Here is a 27,747-nt window from a genome sequence, read left to right as displayed (position 1 = left end):
GCCGAAAAATTTTCGAAAATTCAGTAGTACAACTCAACGACAAGCCAGACGGTCGAAAATTTTCGAAAATGGAGTTTTATATTAGGAGACCATGATATCGAAGGAGGTGGCACTAAATTCAGTCGTACAACTCAACGACAAGTCAGACGCTCGAAAATTTCAAAAACCTCGAAAATTAATTTTGTATTAGGAGAACATGATATCGAAAGAGGTCGCACGATAACTAACAATAAGTACTACAACGAATAATTTTACTATCGTACAGTTATGTACAGGGTGGGGAAAAAAGAACACATTATTTGTTGTAACTAATATTCTTTATTTTTCACCAAAAATATTACAATATTAAACATATGTTTTGAGGTGAAATGAAAAAGGTGCTTGGCAGGAATGCGATGACGTAGGTACGAATGCGCAGCCGATTGCATCAGAGTGGCACGGGGACAGAAACGTTGAAATTCCATCAATGAAATAAGAAATATACATATATTATAATAGAAACATGTTTATTCATAACAGTTGTAATACGTACAGTGACTCGCATATTTGTTCACAGGAGTTACATTTGTATTCGTTAAATTAACATACGAGAGTTAAAAAAAAAGCTTAAATAATCAGTTAGCGATTACGAAACCGTTTATCGCAAAATCGATTGGCATTTAGTACAATCATAAGATTCGAATATACACATAATACTGTAAGCTTGTGTCTCGTAAACGCGTCACCAACTAAATTCATTTGTTAAGAGAGGATTTTTATTTGTTAATGGTAGCTTAAATGTAATAGTAGTCTTTTTATAAATATGTTGTACAAACAAGTTAGCAGCTCCTGTGTTAGACTTAATCCTCGAAGCAATAACAACGAACAATCATTTTTACAAAAATATACGACGGTGAAGGAATACCGCCACAACTATAGCACTCTTAAAACACACCTTATCTACCGGAAGGTACCTAACAATCCCTAAAAAATGAAGATCAATAATTGAGCTTTTCATAATAAATTAGTTGAACAGTTTAATTCCACAAGCAGTAAGTTCTTTTAAGTAGAAATAATCTAACAACTTCCTTTGAGATTGTCGTTTAGAAGAAAATGATTAAGCCTGTATTAATTAAAAGCGTTAATAAATTTTCTCAATAACTTCCTTTAAAATTATTATTTAGAGGAAATAGATTAAACTCTTAATAATTGAAAGAGTTAATGAATCATCAAACAGAGATAGTAATTTGTAAAAAGCAACAATTTTTACCCACATTTTTTTATCATACTCAATAAAAATCGTATTAATAGACTTCCGGTAGCTGAAGTGTTAAACAGAGTTCATCCACAACGCGCGTAGACGTTGCCCATTATATCCTAACTTACTTTATCTATTCTATACCCCCCCCCCCCAAAATGGATGAACAATGAAAGACAGCGTAATTACCCCCACTGCACTGGGACACATCGACGAATCAACGTCGAATTCTCTGATTGTGCAAACGTCCGGTTTGTTAAAGATTTATTTTCTGAAGTCCGAAATATTCTACATTCATAGTCATAATAGCTGTCCTCCACGCTCTACGCATTTAAACCCAGATTCCGGGAGTGGGGTGGACATCTATTATAACGATCATTATTAGTCATCGGATCTTTACGCATTTATGTGAAAGTTGAATAGGTGAAATTTGAAATATTGGGAAAATTACAAAATTACTTTCAATCTATTAAAATTAACATCTTCAATCACAGTTTAAAAACTTTTTGAACTTTTGAGTCGCCTAATCTTCCTTGCAAGTTCTACGAATCGCTCACAGATGGCGCCAGGACATAGTTTCGAATCTTCTTCGACTTCGATTTTAAGATAATCAGAAATTAGTTTAACTTATTAATCAAACATTTTTTCCAGAGAAATATTTCCAATCGAAAAATTCGCAGAGCTTACTTAACAATGTTTTTTAATACAATTGTAAGACAATCCTGACACTGTACTGACGAATAGACTGTGGAACAGCGACACCGAACAAAACAAATACTCTTCGATTACTCTTGCAATTCCAATTCTCACGAAACAATCTGCAAAATTGAAAATCTGTATAAAACTCCACAGTCTAATAATAAAACAGAAACGCTACACTCCACGATTCACAAAACAATTTACAAAAATAAAAGACTGCACAAACATTCGCAGTTCGCCTACAACCACACACTCTATTGAAGAGCTTGCTGCAAAAACCTGACAAGTCCGTTTCTTAATAAAAGCTCTTGTTAAATGTCCACATATTTGTACACATAAACATATCTCTGATTGCCTGGTGTAAGGATTACACATTCTCCAAAGTCTAGACTTGCCCAGTTCTTGCACCAAGATCTCCTAAACAATCATCATCAATAAATCATATTAGCAACCCTACTTCGACTCCATAAGTTCCCCTTTTCGTCCTTCAAATCACTATAGCCGCTATATCCGGCAGCACATAAATAAAACCACTTGACCAGCAAGCTTCGAACGCAACAAACACTTTTCCCAATCAACTGTCCACTTTAGTAGACTCACTGGGATCCTCCTGTCTAGCTGAATCATCATTCAAAATGGATTCGTAACCGCGATCTAATCGCACGTCCAATTTCGAATGAGAAGCATCATCAGAGTCCTCATCGAATCCATTGTTCTGATGAACGTTCCTCGACTTGGGCCAGGAGTTGTTCCCTTCAGGACCTCCTCCAATCACGAAAATGAAAGGACACCTATCGCCCTTTGCTTGAAGATCCTGCGTCGATCCAGATCCGTAGATCCCTTGCTCATAGCTGACGTCCCCCGTAGAGCAATAGACACTGTCTTCTTTTGACTTTGGAGTAAAGCTATCATCACAGCTTTGGATAGACGACTGAGACTCGTTCGTCGATCGGTAGATTTCTTTGCTAGAGTCTGTCGAGCCGAACATTTTCTGCTGATTAGGTTTGGAGGTCAGCTTTGACTGGCTTTTGCGATGGGATAGCAGAGTGCGGTCCAAGGTCATGAATGGCATCTCGAAACACAGGCTCCAGACTGCTGAGAACAGCATTGTGAGGCACAGGTTGCTCGAGAAACTACGGAACTGGAATTTTCAATGCGGAAATTGGTTAGGGTGGTTTAAAATGCTATTTTTATGGGGTTGGTTGGAGAGAGTGATGGCCCAATTTGTTTACTAAGATATTAGACTTTTACTGGAAGGGGCCGAGTCACGTAAAAAGTATTTTTTCTAAAACTACTTCTTTTTCTTGTTAGGCATAGCGTAAATATTCACTTTAAGTACTCACAATTTGTATGGAGCTAACAATGCCAGTGGTTCTTTCGGCGCCAGCCTCTATTAGTAGGAACGTATAGTGGCATAAGTATGCGCTATATGTTAATTTGCTGAGAGGAACCCAGCCGCTCCAGGAAAGACAGACCCCCACGAAACCTTGAAGAGAAAATGCCAGCTTCAATACACAAGACCTATAAGATCTAATTGATAACTTGCATTGACTGAACGAAAGTCGATTGTTTCACGTAATTGAAGAATCGCTATACTTTTGTTTGGTCAGTGACCAAGCTATGGTCATATTATGATCAGAACATTGGTCAGTGACCAATATAAATGACAAAAATACAGGTCAGTGACCACCAAGAACTCCTCGAATACTGATTAGTGGACTGCGAATCTTTATGCAAAATAAAAAATGTATTCTTCTTTTGATTATCTGATTAAGCTGAAACAAATACATTGATGTACTTAAATATTGTTAACATGTACACTGCTTTAAATTGCACGTGTCCATTTTTGTCATAAATGCATAAAATCCGCAGTCTACCGATCAGTGACCAATTTAAATGGCCAAACGATCCCACGAAGATGAAACAAAAACTAATACATATAAAATCGCACCAGCGTATCCGTGGACGCAGCAGAAAATGATCCAGGAGATCGATAGAGCGAACACCTGCCTATGAAGTCCAGCATAGAAGCTAGCCTCAAGCCTGTCGTAGACATGATCCTCGAAGTACATCCATCGTGGACCAACGAACACGAACAAAGCAGACAGTGCAGCGATCACCCATCCAACGAACACGTACATCTGTAGAAAATCACCGAGAGAAGGTGAGGAACAGTTGATTTTCGAAAAGATGATGATGTTGAATCGGTGTTCAAGATGATGTTGTTCGACCACATGACTTGATTGATGTACGACCTTTCTGACGATCACGCGTACAGTCGCAATGATTTTCGTTTCGCTTCGGGGAGGGGGAATATTCTCTTCTTGTTTCATCTCTAAATGCAGAAAATGGGTGTTAAGGAGAGTGAGTGCTGTGCTCGAGCAGGCATTGCATCCCAAATGCAATTCGGTCAAGACTTTTTAAGGAACCGGACGACTCGCCTAATACTTTTAGTAATTAGTACCTACACCATTTGAAACAATAATGTTGTAATGACGTAGATATTAACCTTGATAACAGATTTCAAGGTGATTGATATTTACGGGACGAACCTGATTCTATATGGAGATCGAGTTTCTTTAAAATTAGAATGTAAATATCAAGTTGTGAGTCGTAATTACGATGTAAAAATATAAATGTGTGAATCGAAATTATAATGTAAAAATTAATATGTGAGTAATGAATTATTCGGAAACGTAATATTGCAGATGGATGCGTTTCAATTTCATTTTGATTTGCATGATCCGCCACTGGTTTTATGATGATGCTGTCTCGCCAGTTATTTATAGGAAGATTGCGAGAATTCGTTGAATTAAATATATACTCACCGGTCTTATTTTGATGACTCGCGTCCTGGTGTTGTACAGTATGTAGCCAAGAGCTAAACCGATCACATAAGCGCCGTATCTGTTGTACACTTTCGTGTAGATCTGCACGTAAACCTCGGCCACATCGTTGGCTCTAACAATAAAGAGAAAATCGTATATGAATAAAAATTGATGTACATCTAGTATTTATTTGTATTACTAGACAACTAGCCGAACGACTGTTTTATTAACACGTCCAATAAAATAAACGTATACATGATGTCCTGTATACAGAAATGGAAGATTTCCGAGATCATTTGAACCAACATTTTCCTTTGCAAAAATGAGTTATTAACGAAAAACACGGACCAATTAGAGCATGACCTAGACGCGTTTTTCGTTAATAACTCCTCAACAAAGCCGCGGACGCCATTTTTGCAAAGGAAAATGTTGCTTCAAATGATGTCAGGAACCTCCCATTTCCGAATGTCGAAGGAATTTTGCGACACCCTTGTAGATTTGCAAAATTCCAATGGATCACAAACAAAAATTCAGAAATATACACGTTACCGAATGCAAAAGATCTAAACACTAATTGCAAGTGTAAAATTAACGAGAATAAATTATGGACAGCACATCCACCAAATTGTAAAATAAAATAAACATTTGCAAAATTCCAAAGGACAACAAAGAAAAATTCAGAAATATACACATTACCGAATGTAAAAGATCTAAACACTAATTGCAAGCGCAAAATTAACGAGAATAAATTATGGACAGCTCATCCACCAAATTTTAAAATAAAATAAACATTTGCAAAATTCCAATGGACAACGAACAAAAGTTCAGAAATATACACGTTAACGAATGTAAAACATCTAATCACTCGTTTCAAGTGTAAAATTAACGAGAATAAAGTATGGACAGAGTAATAGAAAGAGGAAGCTGATCGAGAGAATAAGTGATCCAAACCGAAATTAGTCAGACAGTGGTACTCGAGCACTGAACTAAATTCAAAAATTAAGAAGGAAATAATTTTTACATTTTTATGTGACTTACTCTTTATAGTAAAGCATGGTGCCTGATAATTTCAGGGTGAATGTTATAACAAATGGTATAACGACCGAGGTGACGAGGCCAAGAGCGATCACGATCCAGAAGAAGATCTCTCGCGTGAGCTTGAGCATCGGATACAGGAAAATCGGTGACAACCAAACCAGTTGCATATCGGTGGCCAGGTACCATGATTGCGACAAACACTGGAAACCAAAATTAAAAATCGTTCAGGATTTTGTAAAATTATATAGACCTTCTTTATTTTGGTATAAAATAACACTGAACAACATTGGACGCGATTAGAAAATGTGCTGTGTCGATTGTGGGAATTAATTTAATTTTACTCCTTAATAATTTCCAAAATTTTTTTTTGAGTATTAAGTAATATTAAGGAAACTTAAATTATTTTTTATGGAATTATAAAATACCAAAATTTGCATAGTTTTGATTTTTATTACTGTTTTATATTTCACCAAGCTGATTTCTTCATAAAAACATAAACGTCCGCAGTCTAATGATCAACATTAATAATTGTCTATATTTCGCTGAAATGTAATACCGAACAATATTTCATTTTCGACAAAATTTCAATAACCAAAATGGTCCCTAAAAATTTCGATTTTCCTGAAGATTTATAATAAAAGATTATTCAACGTACTATTCTTGGAAGGTTGACATAGTTATTGATGTACAGAAGATTAGTCCACCAATTTTCGCGACAGTAGTCCCTATTAGCGCCGACCCATTGATCCCATTGTGGTCCAGTCCCCATTTTATAAAACAAAGTAGCATAAAATCCGATCATCATGGCGTACGCTGGTGTCAGCCTCAAATATCGGTGCAGATAGAGACCGATGACGTCTAAAGGTCCTTTAGGATCTTTCTCATTCTTCGTCATCATAGTGTACGCCATCAACACTCCACTCAGCAGGAAGAATGTATCTGTGATTATGTTTGCGTTCAGCAGCAGCATGTTGCCCCAGTTCAAGTGCATCTTAAACATTAAGAATCGAAATTGTTCACATTTTTATCTAGGCAGCGAAAATAATGAGGATAACAATAATAATATCAATTCATAACTATTAATTAATTTTAATTCATACATTCATTTCGTCATTTTTCAAAGCAGGAAAGAAAGTTAGTTTCGAACGTTATCTAATATATTTTCCGTGATGTTCTATGCTTTTGTACAATTACATTGTCTTTTTTAATTTAAATATAAACAAATAATACGATTTTATCTAATAGATGATTGTTATACGATTATCAATTTAATTGAACGTGATAGGAAGTCGAAATGAAGACACTTTCACCTTATGGAGGAGCAAAAATTGACTCGTACTACTGTCTGTATCTTCTGCTTGCTCTCTTATTGCTTTCCACAAGCTTAGATAAATGTTTTTTGTGTTTCACTGAATAAATTAATAGTAATTCTACGTTCATTTATTATCAATGTTTCACTTAATATTTAATTTATTTTTCATTTAGTAATTTCTCTACCTAGCATTTTATTCGTGCATATTTTGACTCACAAAAATTAACCCTTAACACTCGATAAAAATTGCTCTACCATTATTCAAAATATTGTTTACAGTGTTAAATATGTTTCGTACCTAATCAATTACTAAACATTTAAGTATTGTACGAGGTATTATATCTGTTTCACATCCATAAAATGAAAGAAAGTATATAGAATGGGATTATTCTGGGTCGGAAAAAATGTTTAAATTTCGAGTTAAAATAACTCCGAGTGCAAAGGGTTAAGTACTTTGGTAGCTAGAAATCTGATTTAAAATATATGAACGAAATGCAAGACAGTGAACATTTTAAAGGAGTTAACGAACAATTTTCTGTTGCTTTCGACTCATTAAAATTATTAGGAGAGAAAATACATTTTTATCGGACCTCAATTGCGCAAAATTGACGGAGACAATTTTTATTTTTCGTAAGGATCAGCAATCTGCTAAGTAAACTATGAAACATAATTTTTGCTTACCAGAGGGACTTCGTTAAGGTTCATTTTCACACCGACGATCTCCGAATAAAGAGTATGGCCGCAAATGATCCAGCAGATGCTGAGATAACGTAATCCATCAAGGCATTTGATAGAATCTCTAGATCTATCAGTTCTCAGGAGATTCTTTCCATTTGTGTAGACAGAAAACGACGTCAAAAGAACGTGTCTGTTATCTGAAAGTCATAATAAAATCAACTTATAGTACATAACAGCTAAACTACACATTTTTACGTAAAATAAAAAAATTTCTGTATCAAGTGCATTCAACGGGAACAAAACAGAAATTCCTTTCTATCCTCTAACAATTTTAAGACTTCGAATTTTATTAAAAAATGGGTGGATGTGATTTAAAGCAATAAAAACATTAAGACAATTTACAAACATATGTTAATATCAATTTGTTAAAATTGTGAAAGATAAAAAGAAAGTTTTTAGCATTGTTTCTCCTTCCTGCGATTGACGAAGAAAATTTTTATTTAAATTAATTCTCCTTTTCGATATTTTTATTAAACTTGAAAATCGATTTTTCCTGCAATCTATTGGTGTAAAATTTAAACAAAGTTAAACTAAAATCTACGTACATAAACAGAGTCATTATACCTGTCCATTTAAAAAAGAAAATGTTAAAGAAATAAATATTTCCCAGCGAGAGAAAAGAAATAGAAGTTGAACCTGAACGAAATTACTCTAATAATAATAAAAGATTAAAAATTCAAATTCCGGATCGTAAGATGTTTTCTTTCTCTCTCTGTTTCTCAGTGGCGTATCGAAATCTGTTGATCGAGATAAAGCCTGATCGATAAAATGCAGCGGGCAAACACATCGTCCTTAACACTGATCGTTATCAGGGAGCGATGATAAAAGACGGCCGAGTTCGAGAGAATGGTTTTTATCGGTCACGCGTGATCTCTCTCGCGATCGGAGCCTCGGATCGTGTTGGATCGTTCTTCTGACATCGTTCCGCGAGGAATATCGATAAGCATGACCCACACAGGACAGGCGTAACGATCGTTTACGTAACGAGAACGCGCAAAACCCACCTTTTCGGTTCAACGTGCTCAGACGGCCTTGCCTGGCGATGTCGTAACTCGTACTGGCAATTATGATCGCGGCGAATATCGCGAGGATCGATCTGCAATCAAACATGTTATCGTGCATCGTACTCATTAGCACAGTCCTCCTCGAGTATCGCAATTCGAATCGCTCAGAGAATTACAATCGCAAAATATTACATTATTGCATACGAAATGTCCGATTCATAACAGTAATCATAAATAAATATAACCTCTTCCTAAAACTTCGTGATCAAAGCGAGCGCCATTGTAATCATCAGACTGCTGACTTGGCAAATGAAAAAAAAATGGATTTGCCAAATACAAAACTGTAAAGATGTTAGAAAAATATTTTGTTGTTACATTATCTTCGACTTATTCAAATTATTAAAAGAGTTGGCATAAAGCTATCAAAGCGTGTCGACTTGTTTTAAAATTGTGAAAAATGTCGAAAACATGGTTCCAACTCACTAATCAGGGCTTATAAAAGACTCTCATCTCGAGTTTCATCATCAAATTGGGCAAAGTGAAAGAATAATCCGCTCCCTGAGCAAATGAAACTAATATTTGCTCGGCTCTTCAGGCTCTCACGATTGTATCTCGGTAATCTCAGCGTCCCAATTTTTTCGAAATAACAACGAAATTGAGATCGTAAGAAGAAAGAGACACGCGAAACCGATCAGGAAAGGCAAGATGGACTCGTCATCGGTTCAAGAATATCTTTCAATGATAATTTCCCATTTTTCTACGCGCTAGGCAGGCAAACAGTTTCAAGTACATTCGCGAGCGAATAATAAACAATTCGTTCATGCAGATACAGTGACTCACGTGTTCCGAATAAAGTTTCTTGAAATCGTGATGCTACATTCATGTGAAATGATTGAATTTCTTTATTTAGAAGAAGATATTAAAAATCGTACGAAGTCTAACTGCATTAAATCCGTTTCAATTTTTATAAGGCGACACCTCAGGCCAGTGGAAATTTAAAAATTTGAAATCGCGAGGAATGATTTTAATTTATCTTGAAAATTAGAGAGAGAGAATGAATTAATAAAAGCGTCCGATGAGTGAATATTCCCACTAAAGTGACTAACAAGACTAAAATCCATCAATTATACTGCTACGTTATGTTCCATTTTTGAAGATTATTGAAAGAGTAAATATAATTTTATTTAGCTTCAGTCTCATTATTGGACTGCGAACTTTTATGCGAAATAAAATTCATCCAAGTTTATTGTAAGAGACTGTGGTTAAATAAAATTATATTTTCTCCGTCAATGATCTTAAAAAATCGAAAATAATGTAACAATATCATTAAATCGTTCTAATGTCTTTTCAATTTTTGTATTTGAGACGTACTAATTTTTCAAGGATTGTCCTCGAGGCAGGGATAAACAACGAGAATTGTTGTTCTCGGAGCGGAGATACTCGTTTCTTTTGGGAAACCGCAAACGGTGGTGTAACTCGATAATGATATTTACATGTAAATCCAGTCGGTTACGTCGAGGACCGGTCGATCCGATTCTGCGGTGTGACACGAGGTCTCTGGAACCTTCACCACCAGGTCGACGCGACCTTCGACCTTGAGAGGGTCGAGGACGATCTCCAACGCCTCCTGGATCTCCGTATGGTTGCAGCTCGATGGGACGCACCACATCCACTCGTAGATCACCGTCTTCCCTTGCGTCCATTTCACGCCCTGCATCAATCGATATCTCTTTCTTAATGATTCATCGACACATTCTCTGGATATACAATACAGTAGGACCTCGATTAACTGGCTTGATCGGGAGACAATCAGCCCGGATAAATAAAGGCCCCATGGGTAATCGAGACCCGAGGGAAAATAATCATATTTAAACGCATATTTGTTTATAATCGGGATCCGGTTAATCGAGGTCCTACTGTATTATCTCCGTAACTGTCTTGAACATCTCTACGACAACTGTCCAAATTTCATCCTCACCACTTTCCCCCTTCGAACCAGTCAAGCGGTAAACACGCTCGACGAGTTTCGGTGAGACACTCACTAATGCAAGCGAAGCAGAAAATTGCAACTTTATTAATTTTTTTATAAAACATTTACCATCATGTTGGTCTCGCTTTTCTAATTAACATGACACCAAACACCATATAATTACGATTATAATTACACGTGTAATAAGAAATTGAATGTCGCTCGGCAGACGTTTTCACAGTTACGGAGAGAATACTGTAACTCGGTTGCTATTGGTGATAGAGAAAAATGTGTCGCACGAAACTTGTTTGGTTTATTACTTCGTGACACATTCTTAAAGTTGAAAATTCCACTTTGATTTCAAACTTCCTCAGAAACTGAAATCTTGATTTGATCCGATTGGGGTATTACCGGTTGGGACGATTTATCGCTAATAATAGTGATTCGAGTATCAAAGATAGAAAATCTCGAGAAATCTTTTTCACCGCGACGAAATTGATAAGGATAATCGTTATAAGATCGATCGTTGATACGAGTCCCCGAACAATGACCGATAAAGCGTTAAATGAATTCGAGTTCACGTGTGTTATCGTGATGAGGAATAAAGTGGCTTATCAATGGATTTCACCGGAGAATCATTTTCGATCGAGACTGTCGAATGTCATGCTTCTTGAACGATCATTCTGGCGGTATTAAAACTTAATAATAAAAAATATAAGACTCGATTTAAAATTGAATTGACAACTAACCTTCAGACGTCCTCTATCCATTTGTCAACATATTTATTTAGCTCGAATTATATATTCATTATTATGTACCTCGAATTGAATTTATATTAAATTGAATTTTACAAAATTACAATATTACCAAACGTTATATTGTTGCACTTGAGAATGTGTATGTGTATTATTGAATTTATATTTATTATAAATATAAATATAATTATTATTATATTCATTGTATTAAATTTATATTATTGAATTTATATTAATAAATTCATAAACTTCAAAGATATCCAAGATAGTGGATACGATGAAGGCGTCTCGCTCTTTTTAAACATTTTTTAAACATTACTTAAATGTTCACAATACAATTAAAAAAAATACCGATGTACTTGGAAGAGTCTACAGAATTATTCTACGTAAAAATCCTTCGCCTAACTGTCACAGTGGAATCAGAAAAAATTCGCAAAGTTCAGAACTTGTTTCATCTTTTCAAAATCGACTTTCTCAAAAACTGAAGGACAAATAAGATAAGCATGTACAGGAATTGTTTGTTCGAATTGCAAGATTGTTGTTAAATGTACAGTTAAATGAACGAGGGGATTGACTCACCGATGCGAGCGCGACGTTTGTAAACAGATCGCCGATGTCAGGCCGGTGACGTCCGGCTTGGTCTCCGGTGATGTCGAACTGCACCATGGCGGTGCAGGCCTTCCCCGTGAATCCGTGGCCGCTTTTCACGCGCAGGCACTCGTCGTAATTGCCTAGCTGCTTGTAATTGCCCGTGATTACGCCCGATGGAATTTTCACGGACGCGTCGTACACTGGAATCCAGAATGGAAGAAGGTCTTTGTACTTTCCTCGCGACAACACAGCCGCTTCATCTCCCTCTTGCCATTTTCCCCCGCGCTTTTCCATGTTCCTCGCAAACACGGTAAACAGAAATGAAAATGCCAAAGCGTGCGAGATGAGACGCGAGAACTCAAAATACGGGGCGCCTGTGTTGTTATCATCGTGGAAATCGGGGACAGAAGAACTCCTTGACGCCGAGACCAACGTCAACCGGTTCCGCTCGATTTGTTGTTAACCGCCGCGCGCCGCCACCGATTGTTAAATGCCAACGCGCGGTAATCCCAAGATATCCTTCGATCCTTCGCGGAATCATCGGTTGATCGATGACCGGGATCCGTTTTTTTTAATTTTTTTTTGTTTCGTTTACAATAAATGTTTCGGTCCGCGTTTCTTGGAACCACTTTCGAAAGTCGAGACAAAAAATTTTGGGTTTCTTAAATTTGATGCGTGGAATTCGTGCCAGAACAATTCAGCAAAAAAATTCGGGAACACGATAATAAATTTCCGACTGCTCGATTGTGTTTATTTTTGCGGTTCGAGGACCGCTGAATCCTGGAGCAGAGTCCTTGATGCTCGAAGCGCTAAAGAGCTTCATGGAAATAACCTACCTAAGCTCATTTTAATAAATAGGCGGAAAGATACTTCTTTTCTGTTCCGAGAATTTCACAAACTCGATCATCTCGGGACTTGAAAACTTTTTTCCGCGATTGCAAATCAACAATTATTTGGAACAATTGATGAACAATTTTTTGTTGCTGTTCCAGTGTGTTTAAATGTCGCTAATCGTTCTCTGGGATCAGCAGTTTAGAATTTAGCGCTCCTCTGTGTGCAAATGAACGTAATAAAACGGTGACAAAATATTGATTGATTTTTATGGGCTCGTTGTGCGGGAAAGATATCGATCGTGCCCATAGTATCCCAAAAAATTTTCAAGCCGAATAGAGCCGAATAAATGTGTAAAATAAAAATAATAATGAAGCAGGAAAGGGGACCTTTCCTGACTGCGGATCTTCATGGAAAATAAAAATTTTCCTCGTCAATTACGAGACGCAGGAGTCATATAAAAATTTCTTCATATCTCTAACAATTTTAATAAATTGAAAATTACATATGGACTTATTCTTAAGGGGGATAGACTCGTTTCCAGTATTCGAATTTCGTAATTTGCATTATTCGGAAGCGTACAGCTGCGCATGTAGCTATTTTCATAAAGCTGCGACAGCTACATGCTGCCGAATAATGCAAATTACGCCTCGTAAACGTAAAGTGGGTCTTTTGAGGGCGATTGCGGCCTAGATTGATCTTTTATTACTGAAAAACGCTTTTGACTACTGAAAAACGCCATATTTGCATTATCGAGAAATGGGACGCATCCCTCACCCTTGCAATCTTGTAAACGAGTCTACCCCTTAAATCGTCTTGATGTTTTTACTGTTTTAATTTACATCCACCCAAATGCATAAAATCCGCAATCTATTAACGAAAGTTATTGGGTCGAAGCAATATGTTATATTTGGATGCAGGGAATATCACGTGCACGTCTCAATGCCGTGTTGTTCCTCGAATGCAAACGATCGCCGATTGCATACACGGAAGTGCATCTTCGCGCGAGATACGCACGCGGGAACTGCGCGGTTACGCGGACTGTAAAACGGGTCGGTCGATAAAGCTCGATAAGGCCGTTCGCGGTGAAAAATCACGACTTCGATATCTCGGGAGTTTTTTTCACCGATGCCAGATAGCGAGGACAACCGGGACTCGCTGACAATGAGTTCACGCTCGCAAATAAACGCGAGCCGCATCGATCTCATCCAATATCCAATATCAAATCATCTCCGATCTTCCTATCTTCCTCCGGAAAACTCGACGCACCCTTGTAAAGGATACAAACACCAACGCGAAAATCGTGTAAGTACACCTGGCAGCAAATTATACACTTTCATCCATCATCGTTTACTTTGGAGAACATACAATTTTAGCACTTTATCTACCGGAAGCTTTTGTAGTGCCACAGACTCTCAAAATCAATCAAATCAAATTTCAAACAATTATGGAATAATTACCGGTAGATAATGTATTAAGAAAATACAGGAGGGTTTTGTAAAATATAATTTGTTATTACAGGAGAAATACTATCATCGTTATTCGGTACTGGCATTATTTATAGATAACTATTACAAATAATCTAAGCTGTTGTATCCCTCGATAAAAAAATCATTTTAGACGAGCTATTTCAATAGTACAACAGGAGTGCGGATAATTTTTTACTCATGTTGTATTTGTTATAAATAACATCATATAAACAAAAATCAATTTATAGAATATATTGTGTTGGCTAGAAAGTAATTTCGGTATTCTAAGGTGAAATAGAGTCCAATTTTTTTATTCAAGCAATGAATTTTAATGAATAAGATATTTTCCCTTTTGCTCGATGACATTTTGCCAAAGAGAATTGTAAATAAGAAAATATTTTATTGATTAAAGTCCATCGTTTGAACAAAGAAATTCGGTTTTTTTTCACCTGAAAATACCGAAATTACTTTCTTGCCAACCCAATATATAAATCAATTTTTCGAAGCCCCAAATTAATCGAGTGGAATAATCAAAATGAAGAAGAAACGAGATGATGCGGTCTGTTCGGCTCGAACGACAATCAAGATGGCGCCGAGGGTGAATAACACATCGTACCGGGAATCATGTAGACGCACATTTGCAAGGAATCGGCATTCTAAGGTCACGAGTTCGTTTGCTCCACCATCGATATCTTCATCGATGACAGCCGAAGCGAGTCGATTCCTCTATCTCGTATCGAGGCCTTTTTCCCCGAACTTTCAGCAAGCCTGCGGAAAATGTTCTACCTAATCGAACAGCGCGGCAAAACCTCTGACATTTGACACGCCGATCCTTCGCGATTTTATGTACTATGTAAACTCTTGTGGTTTATTCTTCTCCTAGTTTTCCTCTTGCGCGCAGAAATTATTCCATGAGGAAAACACGCTGTCCGGAAACGCTGTGCACGAGCGAAAAAAGGATTAATCAGTTTAATGGAAGAGAGCGAATTAGAAAATGAACGTTGGTGATACTACTCGATATTTCTACGCTAATTGAAGATAATCTATTTCTGTTCAAGCTAATACAACAATTTTTTATTGTTTATATTCCAGTCATACAACTCCTCCTCATGTTATACAACTCCACCATTTTGTAACAGGGTTGCATTGATTTATATTTCTTAGAATTGACTTAGATCATTTCTTTAGTTTGCATATAAATACTTCTTTTATATTCGCACTTTAGAACAAGGTATACCTGGTCAAAATGGCCGAGAGAAATGTCTCCGCGAAAAAAAGAAGCATCTGCAATCAGTATGCTTGTTAACAAGCCATCCAAATAATCGAAGGACACTGGTAAGAGTGCCCAGGGGAGGTTGCGACACCTGCGAAACCCGAAAACGCGTACCCGAAAACGAAGACAGAGCCTTTCGCAAGTCGGATTTCTAAATCCGCTGACATTTCTCCGCGACGGCGATTCATCGGCCGTTTTAACATTCGATCTTCATTCGGCGGGAAAAAAAGAGAGCTGCATACACACGAACAGCCTTGAACCAACCGCGATGACGCGTCCGCAATTCTTTTTCGCATGCTGTGCGTTTCACAACCATGACTCCCTGGATCTGGACTCCGGTATTTAGCTACGCGCAGATTTTTTTTAGAAACGCAAGGCTGTGCCGTCAAAAATTACATCTCAACGCAAATTATCTTTCATTTCTGAAAGTCTATTTTTCAATCGATCAACAACAGAATTGTCGACAGTAACGTAATCTAATAGTGTCGTTTGGGATTGTTATATGAAAGATGATTTTTAACCAATTATTGAAAAACCTGTTTATTGGCTTCCGGAAGATAAACTGTTCAAAAGAAAACTGGAAGAAAGATTAAAAAGAACGTTTGTTAGTATGAATTTTTGCAGAAATGGATTATTGTGAAGATACTAGAAAAATTGAGGAGATCCAATTGATCTCGGACGATCAAGAAGAGCTTCCCGAATAGATTTGTATACACTGTTACTAAAATTCTCTGGATTAAAATGGAATAAAATCTCGATTTTTTTGGAGAACCGGCACAGTTCTCGAAAAATAAATTATTATAAAAAATTCAAGTTAATCTTAAGAAAGATACAGGAAAGTTTTCCGAGTAGATTTGTATAAGCAATTATAAAATTGAAAGAAAAACTGAATATTTTCACAATGAAAATGGATTGAAGAAGGTACTGCGTCACCAGTAGACTTGTGTGCAGAATTATTAAATTTTTTCGTTTGGCGTTTATATTTTATTATTCTCTTGTTCTCTGCACCATTTTATTCGAAATAAAATTTGATACAGGTGAATGTATCTCATATTTGCTACTGTTTACATAATTCCGATAATGTAGATTGTCCTGCGCCCATTCCACAAATTTTTCCACGACACATACACATAGAGCAGATAATTGCCGGGATAATTGCGACCGTTTTCGAAATTTCAGGGAATTTCGGCGAATAAATGATATAATGGGTTTTGGCACCACCACCGCCGTCGCCGGTGGGAACAAATGAGCGTAATTACAGTCGGAAACACCTTCGAATTGCATTCCGACGGCCGCGATACAATGTTCAGTCTAATTATTCGCCGAGCAATTTAGACTTCCTTCGACGGGTATGCAACCGGCCAAGCTGATTGCACGCGCTGGTTGCATTTTATTCCGCGACAGAAACGATTAAAGGCCCTTATACGTCCCACAATTCCACAAAAAAATTCAATTCCCTGCTTCTTACACAATTCTTCCAACACAAATATTTTACACCAATAGTTGTGCAAAAATTTGGTGCACCAGACAAGAGTAAAATAAAAATTCATTTCTATGATAATATAGTTGAATAAAAATATTACTATGATATACTTAATTAATGTTTAATTAATTTTATCAAATTCATTTTTATCAAATGTTATTATTATTATGTTATTATCAAATTCTAATTTTTTCTTAATTAATTTTAAATCTTTTAATTTTTTTTACTGTGTTATGTTTCGACTACTAATTTTTGTTATAAATGCATAAAATCCGCAGTCTAGTCGTAATTGAAAAATATCTTTTCTTTACATTAAACCAAAAATCTAAAATCCTCTATTAATGACATGAATTATCAATTATTATATAAATATTGTCTTGTTTAAACAAATATAATTATTGAAAAAGAAGTACGTATATTCCTTTATGACAACAATGGCGCTCTTTTTCTTAACTATACCGTTAATATATATTTTTAAAAAATCCTCTCGTCTCACCCAAGAGCAGATAGAAGAATTATTCGGATAGCTCACACGAGCTGGATCATTATGAGTGGCGCGAAAAAAATATGGAGAAGCAAAGATATTTTTTTCGGGGACCACGATCGAGTTCGAAAGGATCACGGATCGAAATGGTTTAGGTTAGAGTGATGGATCGTTTGGATGCGTGTGGAGGGTGCCTAAGAGTCGCGTCGGCGTCGGAAAGAGGGAAGATCGATCGATCATCGGTCATGCGAGCAAAAAGACCGGCTCCGATACACAAGGACGGTCATCGGCACCGACGTTATTCCTTGTTGACCCAGTTCGCGTGCGACACATGACGCCGCGGCGCACCGCGATTCACAGATTCGCTCGAATTTCTCGCCGATTCTCCTCTCCTCTCCTACCCTCTCCTCTCTTCAAAATTTCGCAAACAAGCCTCCATTGGACGCCACAACAAAAATCAAATTGGACCAAAATTGTCTCACAATTAAAAATATAATCAACCTAATGTGTTTTGATATTTCACCTCACAAGAATCTGAAAGAAAATTCGTATTAGTTATGGAATGTTTACAGGGTGTCCCGAAAATGTCAGACACCTTAAAGGAGGTGATTCTCGAGGTCATACGAAGTAGCTTTTGCCTTAGCTAGAAGTGTATTTCTAGAAATGTTTAGACACCTATGTATTTGTTTATTTTCCATACATTAAACATATATATTTCTAGAAATTTTTAGATACACCTATTTGTTTATTTTACATGTATTGTATATATTTCTAGAAATTTCTAGACGCATCTATTTCTTTATTTTCCATGTATTGATGTATTTCAATTTTACTGCACTCTCTTATTGCAAAAAGAAAATATTGTTACGTTGCATTCCCTTTGATAAATCGATTGAGACATAGGATGAAACAATTTTCAAGAAATCTGACTCACGTTGTCTCGCCTCGTACAAATATCTGCAAATGAATTTCGCAGATTTATGCAAATCTCGGGACAGCCTGACAGTCAACATCGCTATAATAAGATCCGATCGTTTCGAAAGTGAGAGTCTCTGACCGAGGCGGCATTGTTGATTCGATATTGCGTAAGAGAGGACCTCTGGTCCTTCGAACCAACGCTGAACCAAATCGATTGAACTTTAAGAAACCGTTTCACGGAATCTATATTTCACAACAAAGTTCTTTTCAAATATTTCTCAAATATTTTTGATTTTCTACAAGTATAGAACAACATGAAACAATTAGAAATAAATATACGATTTCAGAGAAAACAAAATTGTTTGTAGTGATTGTAATACGTAGGAACCAAACAGAAATGTATTTCTTTTTTTAATAATTTTAATAAACCGTGAATAATATTAAATTCCTTTAATCTTTCTACCGTCTGGGATTACCCTCATCCGTTTTTGTCAAAAATGTGTCAAATCAGCAGTCTAGAAATAATATATGTATATTCAGAAAGAAAATATCGACAATTTTTACAAAATCGTAAAATTTAACGTTAAAATTTTTCGGAGCCACTGAAGAGGACCTAGCACATCACAAGAAAAAATGTTGCTCCTTCGAAATTGTTGAACTTTTCCCCAAATAAACAACGAACGCTTCTCGGCTATCGAGCTCGAAACAAGTTATGCAATCGACGCGATGTGCAATAAACATTATCAGGGTTCCGAGTACGCAAATTTCCATTTATCGGGGTGGTAATGGATTTACGGGTCAGCAGGGCGCGGCGCAACTAACAAACGCTGAAAACACCATTTTTCTGCAAAATGGATATCGTGATTTTCTTGCGTCGAGATCACGATGTTAAATACAGTTTCCTTTTCGCGATGGATGAACGACTAATTATTTATTTGAGAAATTGAAATAAAATGTTTTTTTACACACATATATGAAAATAGAGTATATAAAATATATGAATATAGATCATATAAAATTTATTTATAAATATAGATTATATAATATATAAAATATATACAAGATTACATAGAATGTATAAATAGAATATTCTGAAGCAAACAAATTTACCGGACTATTGCGTCGCAACGCAGTTCCGAGGTTTTAACTAGGAGGCTTGTGTAATTGTAAATAAAGATAAAACTTCGTTGCGTCGTCGATAATCCTAGAAAACCGCGATTGACAGCTGCTAAACATGTTGTTAGTTATTAATAAGTACACTGTGAATCTCTGCGAGTTTATGCAAGATTATTAGAATTTACAGAAAACACAAGGAACCGTGTATGCTAACTAAAAATTAATAATTCTATTTCGTTTTTCCCGAAAGGAATTTTGTGATGATTTTAAGAAATTTTTCTCCCGTATTCATTTACAGAAGGTTAAGAAATAATAAAAATAAGCAGAACTTTTTCCTCTCTATGCAATTTATATAAAAGTTTTATTTCAGAGCTGTCAAACTAATCAATGTATAGTTTTAAAAATGTGTCGACTGTACTTCGAAAAATGTGACAGATAATGCACATAACTTTAAGGTGAATGTTAATATAATGTTTAAAAATGTGAAACAAAATCGTATTAAGTACCTAAAATAATGACAATGTAGTTTCCACGAAAAAGTGTTCGATAGTAATTATCATACTAATCCCGCTTACAATTAGTCCAATGAAGGACAATGACAGAATTTTTCGTATAATCTACAAGGTGAAAGTCATTGCATTTCTACGAACAACGCTCTCTAACAATCATTAAATGGTTCGCAATAGTGGTACTTGACCTTAAATCTTCGCGGCCAGTGGTGGTAGGACAACAGCAGGAGCCTAACCTCTCGAGTATAATGAACAGGGCTACGCGTGAAAATCGGTCACGCAGTGATGCGAAAAAACAAACTGGAAATTCTCCATTATTGGTATAAATATTGCTTTCAACTTAATTCTTATAAAAATTGATTTCCCTCGATTTTTTACTTACTACTCGATTTTATATAATAAAAACATCTATAATGACGTGCTCACTTCGTCATTTCTGAAAATTTAATTCTTTTCAATTTCAGTGTCAACAATAATAACTAGACAGTGGATCTCTATGCACAATAAAAATTTTCCACCTGAATTGCAACGAAATCGAGTGAAACAGAAATTTATTTTCTATCTTAATATGTTTATTATGTTAAATATAATATACCTAACAGTGTTTTAAAATTCTTCCAATGTTTTTACTGTTTTAAATTACACCTACTCATTTTTGTCATAAATGCATAAAATCCGCTGTCTAATAATAACAAAACACAAATCCACAGTGGATTTCGATGAACACCATTTTTTACCACGTTTTTATTAGCTCACTTTCGTGTTTGTTTGTCTGTTTGTCTGTTTGTTCGGTGGCAAATTTTGCAATTGATTTTTTCCTTTCACTTTATTAAAAAATATTATGACTATAATATAGTACTGTAGTTATACCGTCTACTTTAACTGAAACAAGTTTTGCATATGACTTTTTTAAAGACAATGTCAATGTTTAAGACCAGCTAACTTTGATGTATGTATCTCGGTATAACCAGTCAACATATTTAAAACATAAAAACTGGAACGAGTGCACTGATGCGTACATAACGAGTCGGTTACAGTAACAAAAATCTGTTACGTGCTTCGAAAATTGTGTTTTTGGCAGATTTTGCGAAAGGCACTACATACTACATACTGAGAGTTGTCGGAGTTGAATCACGTAACTCGATGAATAATTGATGGGAACTCGGTTAATTTTCGAAGTGAACGATAACGATAATCGTGGTTCGATGGGGTCAATGCCGTCGTATCGGCCAGTTTTGCGCATTATTGCAGATTAGTGCAGTTTTCCGGAAGTGCCCGAAAACATTTTCGCCGATGACGCATGGACAGTCGCGAACGATAAATCGCGTTTAGATTGTCTCATTAAATGATTCGAATAATCTTCCCCGTGATTATCGAAAAGCCTAATCAGGTCCTTCCCTCAGCCAATCAGCGGGTTTCACACGTGGAATCTTATTCGCTAATATAAACAGTGTGTGCTGAACTAATATTAGTTAATACTTGCAGCATGTCTTTCAAAATAAAATATACATCATAATATTCTTCTGTTAACAATTTAAATTATATTTTAGGTTGAATTACGTTAGGGATAGGTTGACGCCATTTCGTGCTGTTCAATAAATAAATGAATAAGTGCAACTAAAAAAATATCTTCTTGTAGCTTAAGGATGTATCTGTACAACCCGAGAAAGTTTACTCAGGTATCGTCTATAGTTCTCTAGAAAAAAAATTTATAAAGATCACCTAATTTCATAGCAGTGATACGAAATAAGGGTTTGCATGCTGAGCAACAAGGTTGATGCAATTTCACGCTGTCCTATAAACGGATAAATAAATGCAACGTAAAAAATGTCTTCTTCTAGTTAAAAGATGTACCTACACAACCTAAAAAAGTTTATTCAGATATCGTCTATAGTTTTCTAGAAAAAAATTCATAAAGATCACCTACAGTAAAGTCGCGATTTGTTTCCCATTCCGAGCAGGGAGAGAGATCGTGTATTCATCGTCAATTAAACCACTAAATACAGTTGAAATTATATCATGTTTAGTGTGATTTTAATCAGAAAAATGGCACAAATAAGTTTGTGAAAGTCCCATTAAAAAATAATGAAAAATAAAGAACTTTGTAATTGGATTAGTAGTAGTTCACACCGATATACCTGACCCAAGATCAGATTACGCGGCATGTTTACACTGCTCGGCGACCGACAGCTCGAGCTACATGGCCCCTGCGGCGTTGCCCCTCAGTGGAATGTGTATGCAAGGGAGAGTGTGTGTGTGATCGTAGAGACCCTCAGGGATAGAAATCGCGACTTTACTGTACTTCCATGACACCTATGGGAGAACTTGAGCGAAAGCTTGTTCAACGGAAAACATAATTAACAGCTATCATCATGACTATCAGAAATGCTATCAGAAATGACTACACCGTCGTAAAATGTAGTCCAATGTCATAAATCTTGTACAAAAGAAAATAATAGATAAATCGTCACTGTACGACTACTTTCCCCGAATAGATTTTCGTCAGATCCACTTTGCATGTGATTATCCTAGGCCGATAGAGACTTTCTTCGTTACCTAACACCGAAAACCATGAATCCGACACCGATTTCGAATGTTTGAAACGATTTCAAAAAACGATTTCTTCAAAAGGAGAAACGGCCGAGAAACGTGAAAAGAATTCGCGGGTTGTCCTAGGTAAGAGGTCGTTCACCTTCGTTATTTTTAGATCGACGAGAAGAAATTAGGCAACGAGTATAAAACTATTTTGGCAGAGAAGATCCGCGTCAGAGAAGATCCGCAATAGGGTGAAAGAATCTCGCTGACATTTCCGAAGAAAGAGGAGCTCCGACAACCTTGTCCTGTCTGGCAGAGTAGGTGAAAGGAGCAGGCCACCGGATGACGAACTCGGGCCAAAAACGTTTCGGGGACTCCCACGAACTAGAAATTTCATTTCACATGGTCAACGACCCCGAGGTTTTAGTACGAATCGACTGATGAACCAGTTTCTTTCAGATGAACCTGTTCAGCCTCGTCTGCTACCTTCTTCAAATCAATGATAGAGTCAAAAAACACCCAAAGGATCCAACTAAGTTGTCGAATGAAACCAATGCGAGAACGTTAGCTCTGCCAGTTGCAAGGAAATTTTAAGGGAACATTAATTATGATCAACTAATTCATTTTCTACTAGGTAATATGCCTTAACTTCTCTTTTTTGACTATCCTATACATTTTGGCTATTTTATAAACTTGTTTGTGTCCGAAGAGCGATTGAAACACGCGAAGAAAAATTGTACAATGCTCAATTTTTCTAAATTCTGTTTATATTTTTCTTTAAACCACGAATATTGTTTCCCATATTTTTGGGATCCAAGGAAGCGAAAAATAACTGAGAGTTTTGGTAACGATTGTATAATCGAAATAAGAATTCTTCAAATTCCATCTGCTACCCTTCGTCTTTGTAATCGACGAATTTACTGTTCTGTATATTTTTGAAACCCTTAGAACGATTAAATAAATGTATGATACATAATTTTTTTCGACAAAAAGGTTAGAGACCGTAATATTTTTAATAATGACGTACTCGGTTTTTAGACATTAACGTTGACCAACTGACCCGCAGTCTTCCGAAGATACAGAATGATTCGAGACAAGCATAATCGTTCCTTAAACTTGCATCATGTCAAAGAGGAGCGATTCTTTTTATCTGAAAGGAATTAGTGTTTCACGTATTTCTTTTTCTCTGTAATACGCGTGCCGTTTTGTGCGATTAAATACTGTGAATTAATATATATTAATAACCGTGGCGTAAGATTTACAGGTCGGACATTGACATCAACTTATTTAAATTAATAAATGAAAGAAGAAATCTCTGCGTGACTCAAGATATGTTATACGTAAAATATTTTTTGAACAAAACTTGGTTCATCGACATATAATCACCAGCACACATTAACAACAATTTGTAAAAAAATAAAAGAGAAAAGACTGAAGATTGTTCACGGTATTTGACAATTGCCTAGAGTGGATGTTCGCAGTCTATTGCTCGAGGGTTGATCAAACGATAGCACGTCCCAGGAATCCGAGAATCGATGATAAAAGGGAAAGAGAGAGAGTTGTAGAAATTTTCGAGGCTCGACGTTCGAAATTTGAAAACTCGAAGGCTTTTGGCCCGCGGGCGGATCGATGGAACGGTACTTTTACGAGCGTTGCTGCTACTATTCCGTGGCTCCCTTCCGAGACAATTGATCCTCACTGACTCTCTCGTGACGGACACCTGTGTATAGGGTCCCCGTTAGATAATGACGCGCGAATAGGTAGACACCTACAGATCGCTCAAACGGTATTTTTACGGCGTTCCGGCCGGCGCGATCTCCATTGCTCTCGATCGCTTTCTATTCGGGAGGACCGACATGACAGCGTCCGTAACAGAGAGCGGGAGAGAGAAAGAGAGAGGGGTCACTGACCCGCGAAACCAATTGAGCAATCCACGAAACCGACGGCCCACTGCATCAGTCATCGCGTCCCAAAAACCGTCGAGAGCATCGCCGCCGGCGTCGACAGCTGCCGGAAGATGCACTCGGATCTTTTTGAATTTCCCGCGCAACTTCCAGACCCTCTCGCGCCCTTTCGAAATCCCTTCTCTTTCCACGGAACCGCTCAAGCTACTAATTAGAACATTGCAAATTTGCTTAGCCTCCCTTTATCGCAGAAAACGAATAAGTGACATGCAATAAGAATGAAAGAACAATAGTATTTTACATTATGAACCAGCGATTATAAAATTTCAAACGCACCTTTCTGCTTATTATGTATCACGTCGATTGACTAATAATTATACACTGAAGTGATAAATATTATGTATTATATGGTCTCATGGTAAAATATTTTGTTACAGTGTCAAACGCAAAAGTCTAAATATATCGACGAAAGAAGACGACTTAATTTAATATAAATAAATATTTCAAGAATTCGAAGATACTGTTGTATTATTTTCGACTTATTAAATCATTATATATATATATATATATATGTATATATATATATATATTATTATTGTTTATTCATCAGCAAAATGTCAATATCAAATTGTTGCTATGAAATGATGAATTTCAGAAAAATGTTCAAGACATATACAAATTAGGAATTATTAAAAAATGTTTCGACTACCTAAATTCCCTTAGAGTGTTAGTAGAGTGATCCTTGCGTTTGGTCAGTGTTGCTGCGAGAATGCTACCAGTGCACCGTAGCGTTTAGGGTCGCGTACGAATCATAAGTGTGGCGCGTTCTATTCAATGAATCTTATTGCGAACAATGTTGAAACCTTCCAAAATGTTTTCAATCGGAAATTGACACCTGCTCATCTTTTTTTAACGTGAGAAGTCCAAAATCTAATTTATAAACTTCTAGGATTTTAAGTATTAGGTAAATACTAAAAAAAATGGATATTCCGCGAGGTTTCTTAATGTCTTTAGAAGATTATATAGTAAAACATTTTGCAGGTAATATGAAGCAATACTAAACTAGAAATACAGTAAAACAGTACAAGAAGCTATACTAAATAGAGATCTGATTCGTCTATACTACCCAAAAGACAAAACCCAAACACCCTATTCAACAAACCCTAAAACCAACATTCTCCTCTTTCCCAAATCACACTAATTAAAACTAATAAAGTAATAAAGTAATAAACTAATAAAAACACTAAAATCCAATTAACCCTCCGCCGGCGAAGTTTGGGTCTATTTTGACGTATGGTATTAAAATCGTCATTGAATTACTGGACTGCAGATCTAGATGCAAAACAAAAATGTTCTCCGTCAATTCTAAGAAATCGAAACCGAATACGAAGTTAAATCAGTCTTCATCGATGTTAATACATTCAAGATAACGTATCAGCATCCTCAAATTCTTTTAATCTTTTCTTCACTGTATTATACTTTATTTACTCGACTTTTATTAAATTATGAAAAATATAACTGGATTTTACACTATGTTTACGGAGCATTAAAAGTGATTATATCTATCCATATCCATTCTTTTTATGATAAAAATATTTTGAAAATTTCCTCTGACACTCTCAATAATCATAAGAAAATATTAGTACCCGACATCTTCACGGGCCCCGTAAATCTATTGTTAATAACATAGTTTCTAAAAACGAGTGAATTCTATTAAGAAGTAAAGGATACAAAAATAATAATAACTTGTGCGGTAGAATCAAAACAATAAGTAATAAAAGAAATCCTTATTTACTCAATATTGTCACGAATGCATCAAATCCGCAGTCCAATAAATCAGTTGCAATAAAAATAGTTCGGCAAACATGTATGTTACTCACTTTGCAGAGCCCACGGCGTATAACTAGCAACTTCCTTGAGATAAAGCGCGCTACTCCTCAAACAAGCCTCGGAAGCGCCATCAGAAGGAGCAAAGGGTTTCGCAAGGACGTCGAGAAGCACGGCTTCCGGCTTGACTCCGACGGCCAATCCTCCGTGAAAGAATTGCACGACAGCGAGAAGAAGTAGAATCACAATTTTCGGAACGGGTGGCCACTGGTGGCCGCATGGAGCTCCGGAGCGACGCATCTTGCTCTCGGGGCAGCGTGGTCGGGGTTGGAAACACACGTGGCGGCGTGTCACGTGTGTCACGTGTGGGCGGATCGCGATGACTGAGTGAGAGAGGGTTGGGGCGGGGCGGGCCGACTGACTGGCGTGCGTTTGCGCACTTGCGTGGAACTTGAGGTTGCCCGGCAAAGTAGCAGACGTCAAAACGTGAACTGTACGTTCTGTCAATCGCTGGTGCATTTATATATGTGTTACTGGTGTGCCGCGTTGGCACGATGATGGGGGTAAGAGCATTCGACTCTCCGATGGGCACCTCTTATCGATGCGACCGAGGATTACGCGCCGCGCCGCGTAATGTGTCTCTCCTCTCCTCTCCGAGAGTGGGGGGGAGGAGAGCTGAGAAAACGTGTGCGCTCGTTCGTGGGTAGGAATTCGACACGATCGGAAAGATCGTGAAACACGACCGCGATCGACAATACGACGTCTTCTTTCGACGTCGCCTTTCGGGGTATGTTTATGCTACAACTGACATATACCATGTTTACTGCCGTGTTTATATAGTGGCGCAAACACTGTTCTTGCATTAAGGGGGGCTTCTCGTGCAACTGCTATCAAAACAAGTGGTCTTTAAGCATTTTCTTGAGAAGTTAGAATGATTAGTTTACTACATGACGTGGAAAAGAAGTTTTGAAAAAATTGCAATCGGTCGAAATTGCAGAGAAAATATTAGAAGTTGTTTTGTACAACTTTCTTATATGGTCCTATATTCAGACTTGAAATAATACTTTTTATAGATCTGCGTGAATTATGCACATCCTGAAAATTTCATCGAATTCGATTGATGCGGCTCATTTAGTAATTGCTTTGAATTGTACTATAAGTAATTTTTGATGGTGTCTCGGATAGTGAGGGAGATTAACCTCTCTCTCTTATCTTTGATATAAGAAA

General features: G+C 36.8%; 1 protein-coding gene across 1 annotated transcript; it reads right to left on the bottom strand.

Moving 5' to 3' along the window:
* Positions 1-489: 489 nt before the first annotated feature.
* LOC143221681 (O-acyltransferase like protein) lies at positions 490-27,477 on the bottom strand. Its single transcript, XM_076447093.1, has 11 exons — positions 26,574-27,477; positions 12,160-12,371; positions 10,350-10,567; positions 8,857-8,948; positions 7,796-7,989; positions 6,458-6,793; positions 5,803-6,002; positions 4,765-4,897; positions 3,888-4,077; positions 3,280-3,422; positions 490-3,077 (listed from the first exon to the last, which is right to left on the bottom strand). Exons 1-11 carry the CDS (start codon positions 27,037-27,039, stop codon positions 2,511-2,513), a joined length of 2,751 nt encoding a protein of 916 aa, XP_076303208.1. The 5' UTR covers positions 27,040-27,477; the 3' UTR covers positions 490-2,510.
* Positions 27,478-27,747: the final 270 nt, after the last annotated feature.

The sequence above is a fragment of the Lasioglossum baleicum genome, chromosome 2 (assembly GCF_051020765.1).
Source record: "Lasioglossum baleicum chromosome 2, iyLasBale1, whole genome shotgun sequence".
NCBI classification, from domain to species: domain Eukaryota; kingdom Metazoa; phylum Arthropoda; class Insecta; order Hymenoptera; family Halictidae; genus Lasioglossum; species Lasioglossum baleicum.
Note: the sequence above shows the minus strand (reverse complement) of the source record. Positions and strands in the feature narration are given on the sequence as shown.

What these genes read in the sequence shown, in the direction of transcription:
- LOC143221681 (XM_076447093.1), bottom strand. Translation starts at nt 27,039, where the DNA reads ATGCACCAGCGATTGACAGAACGTACAGTTCACGTTTTGACGTCTGCT. An exon ending in GAGCACGTTGAACCGAAAAG is followed by an intron (nt 7,990 to 8,856) that starts GTGGGTTTTGCG and finishes TATGACTTTCAG; the next exon opens with ATAACAGACACGTTCTTTTG. An exon ending in ACCTTAACGAAGTCCCTCTG is followed by an intron (nt 6,794 to 7,795) that starts GTAAGCAAAAAT and finishes TTAATGTTTAAG; the next exon opens with ATGCACTTGAACTGGGGCAA.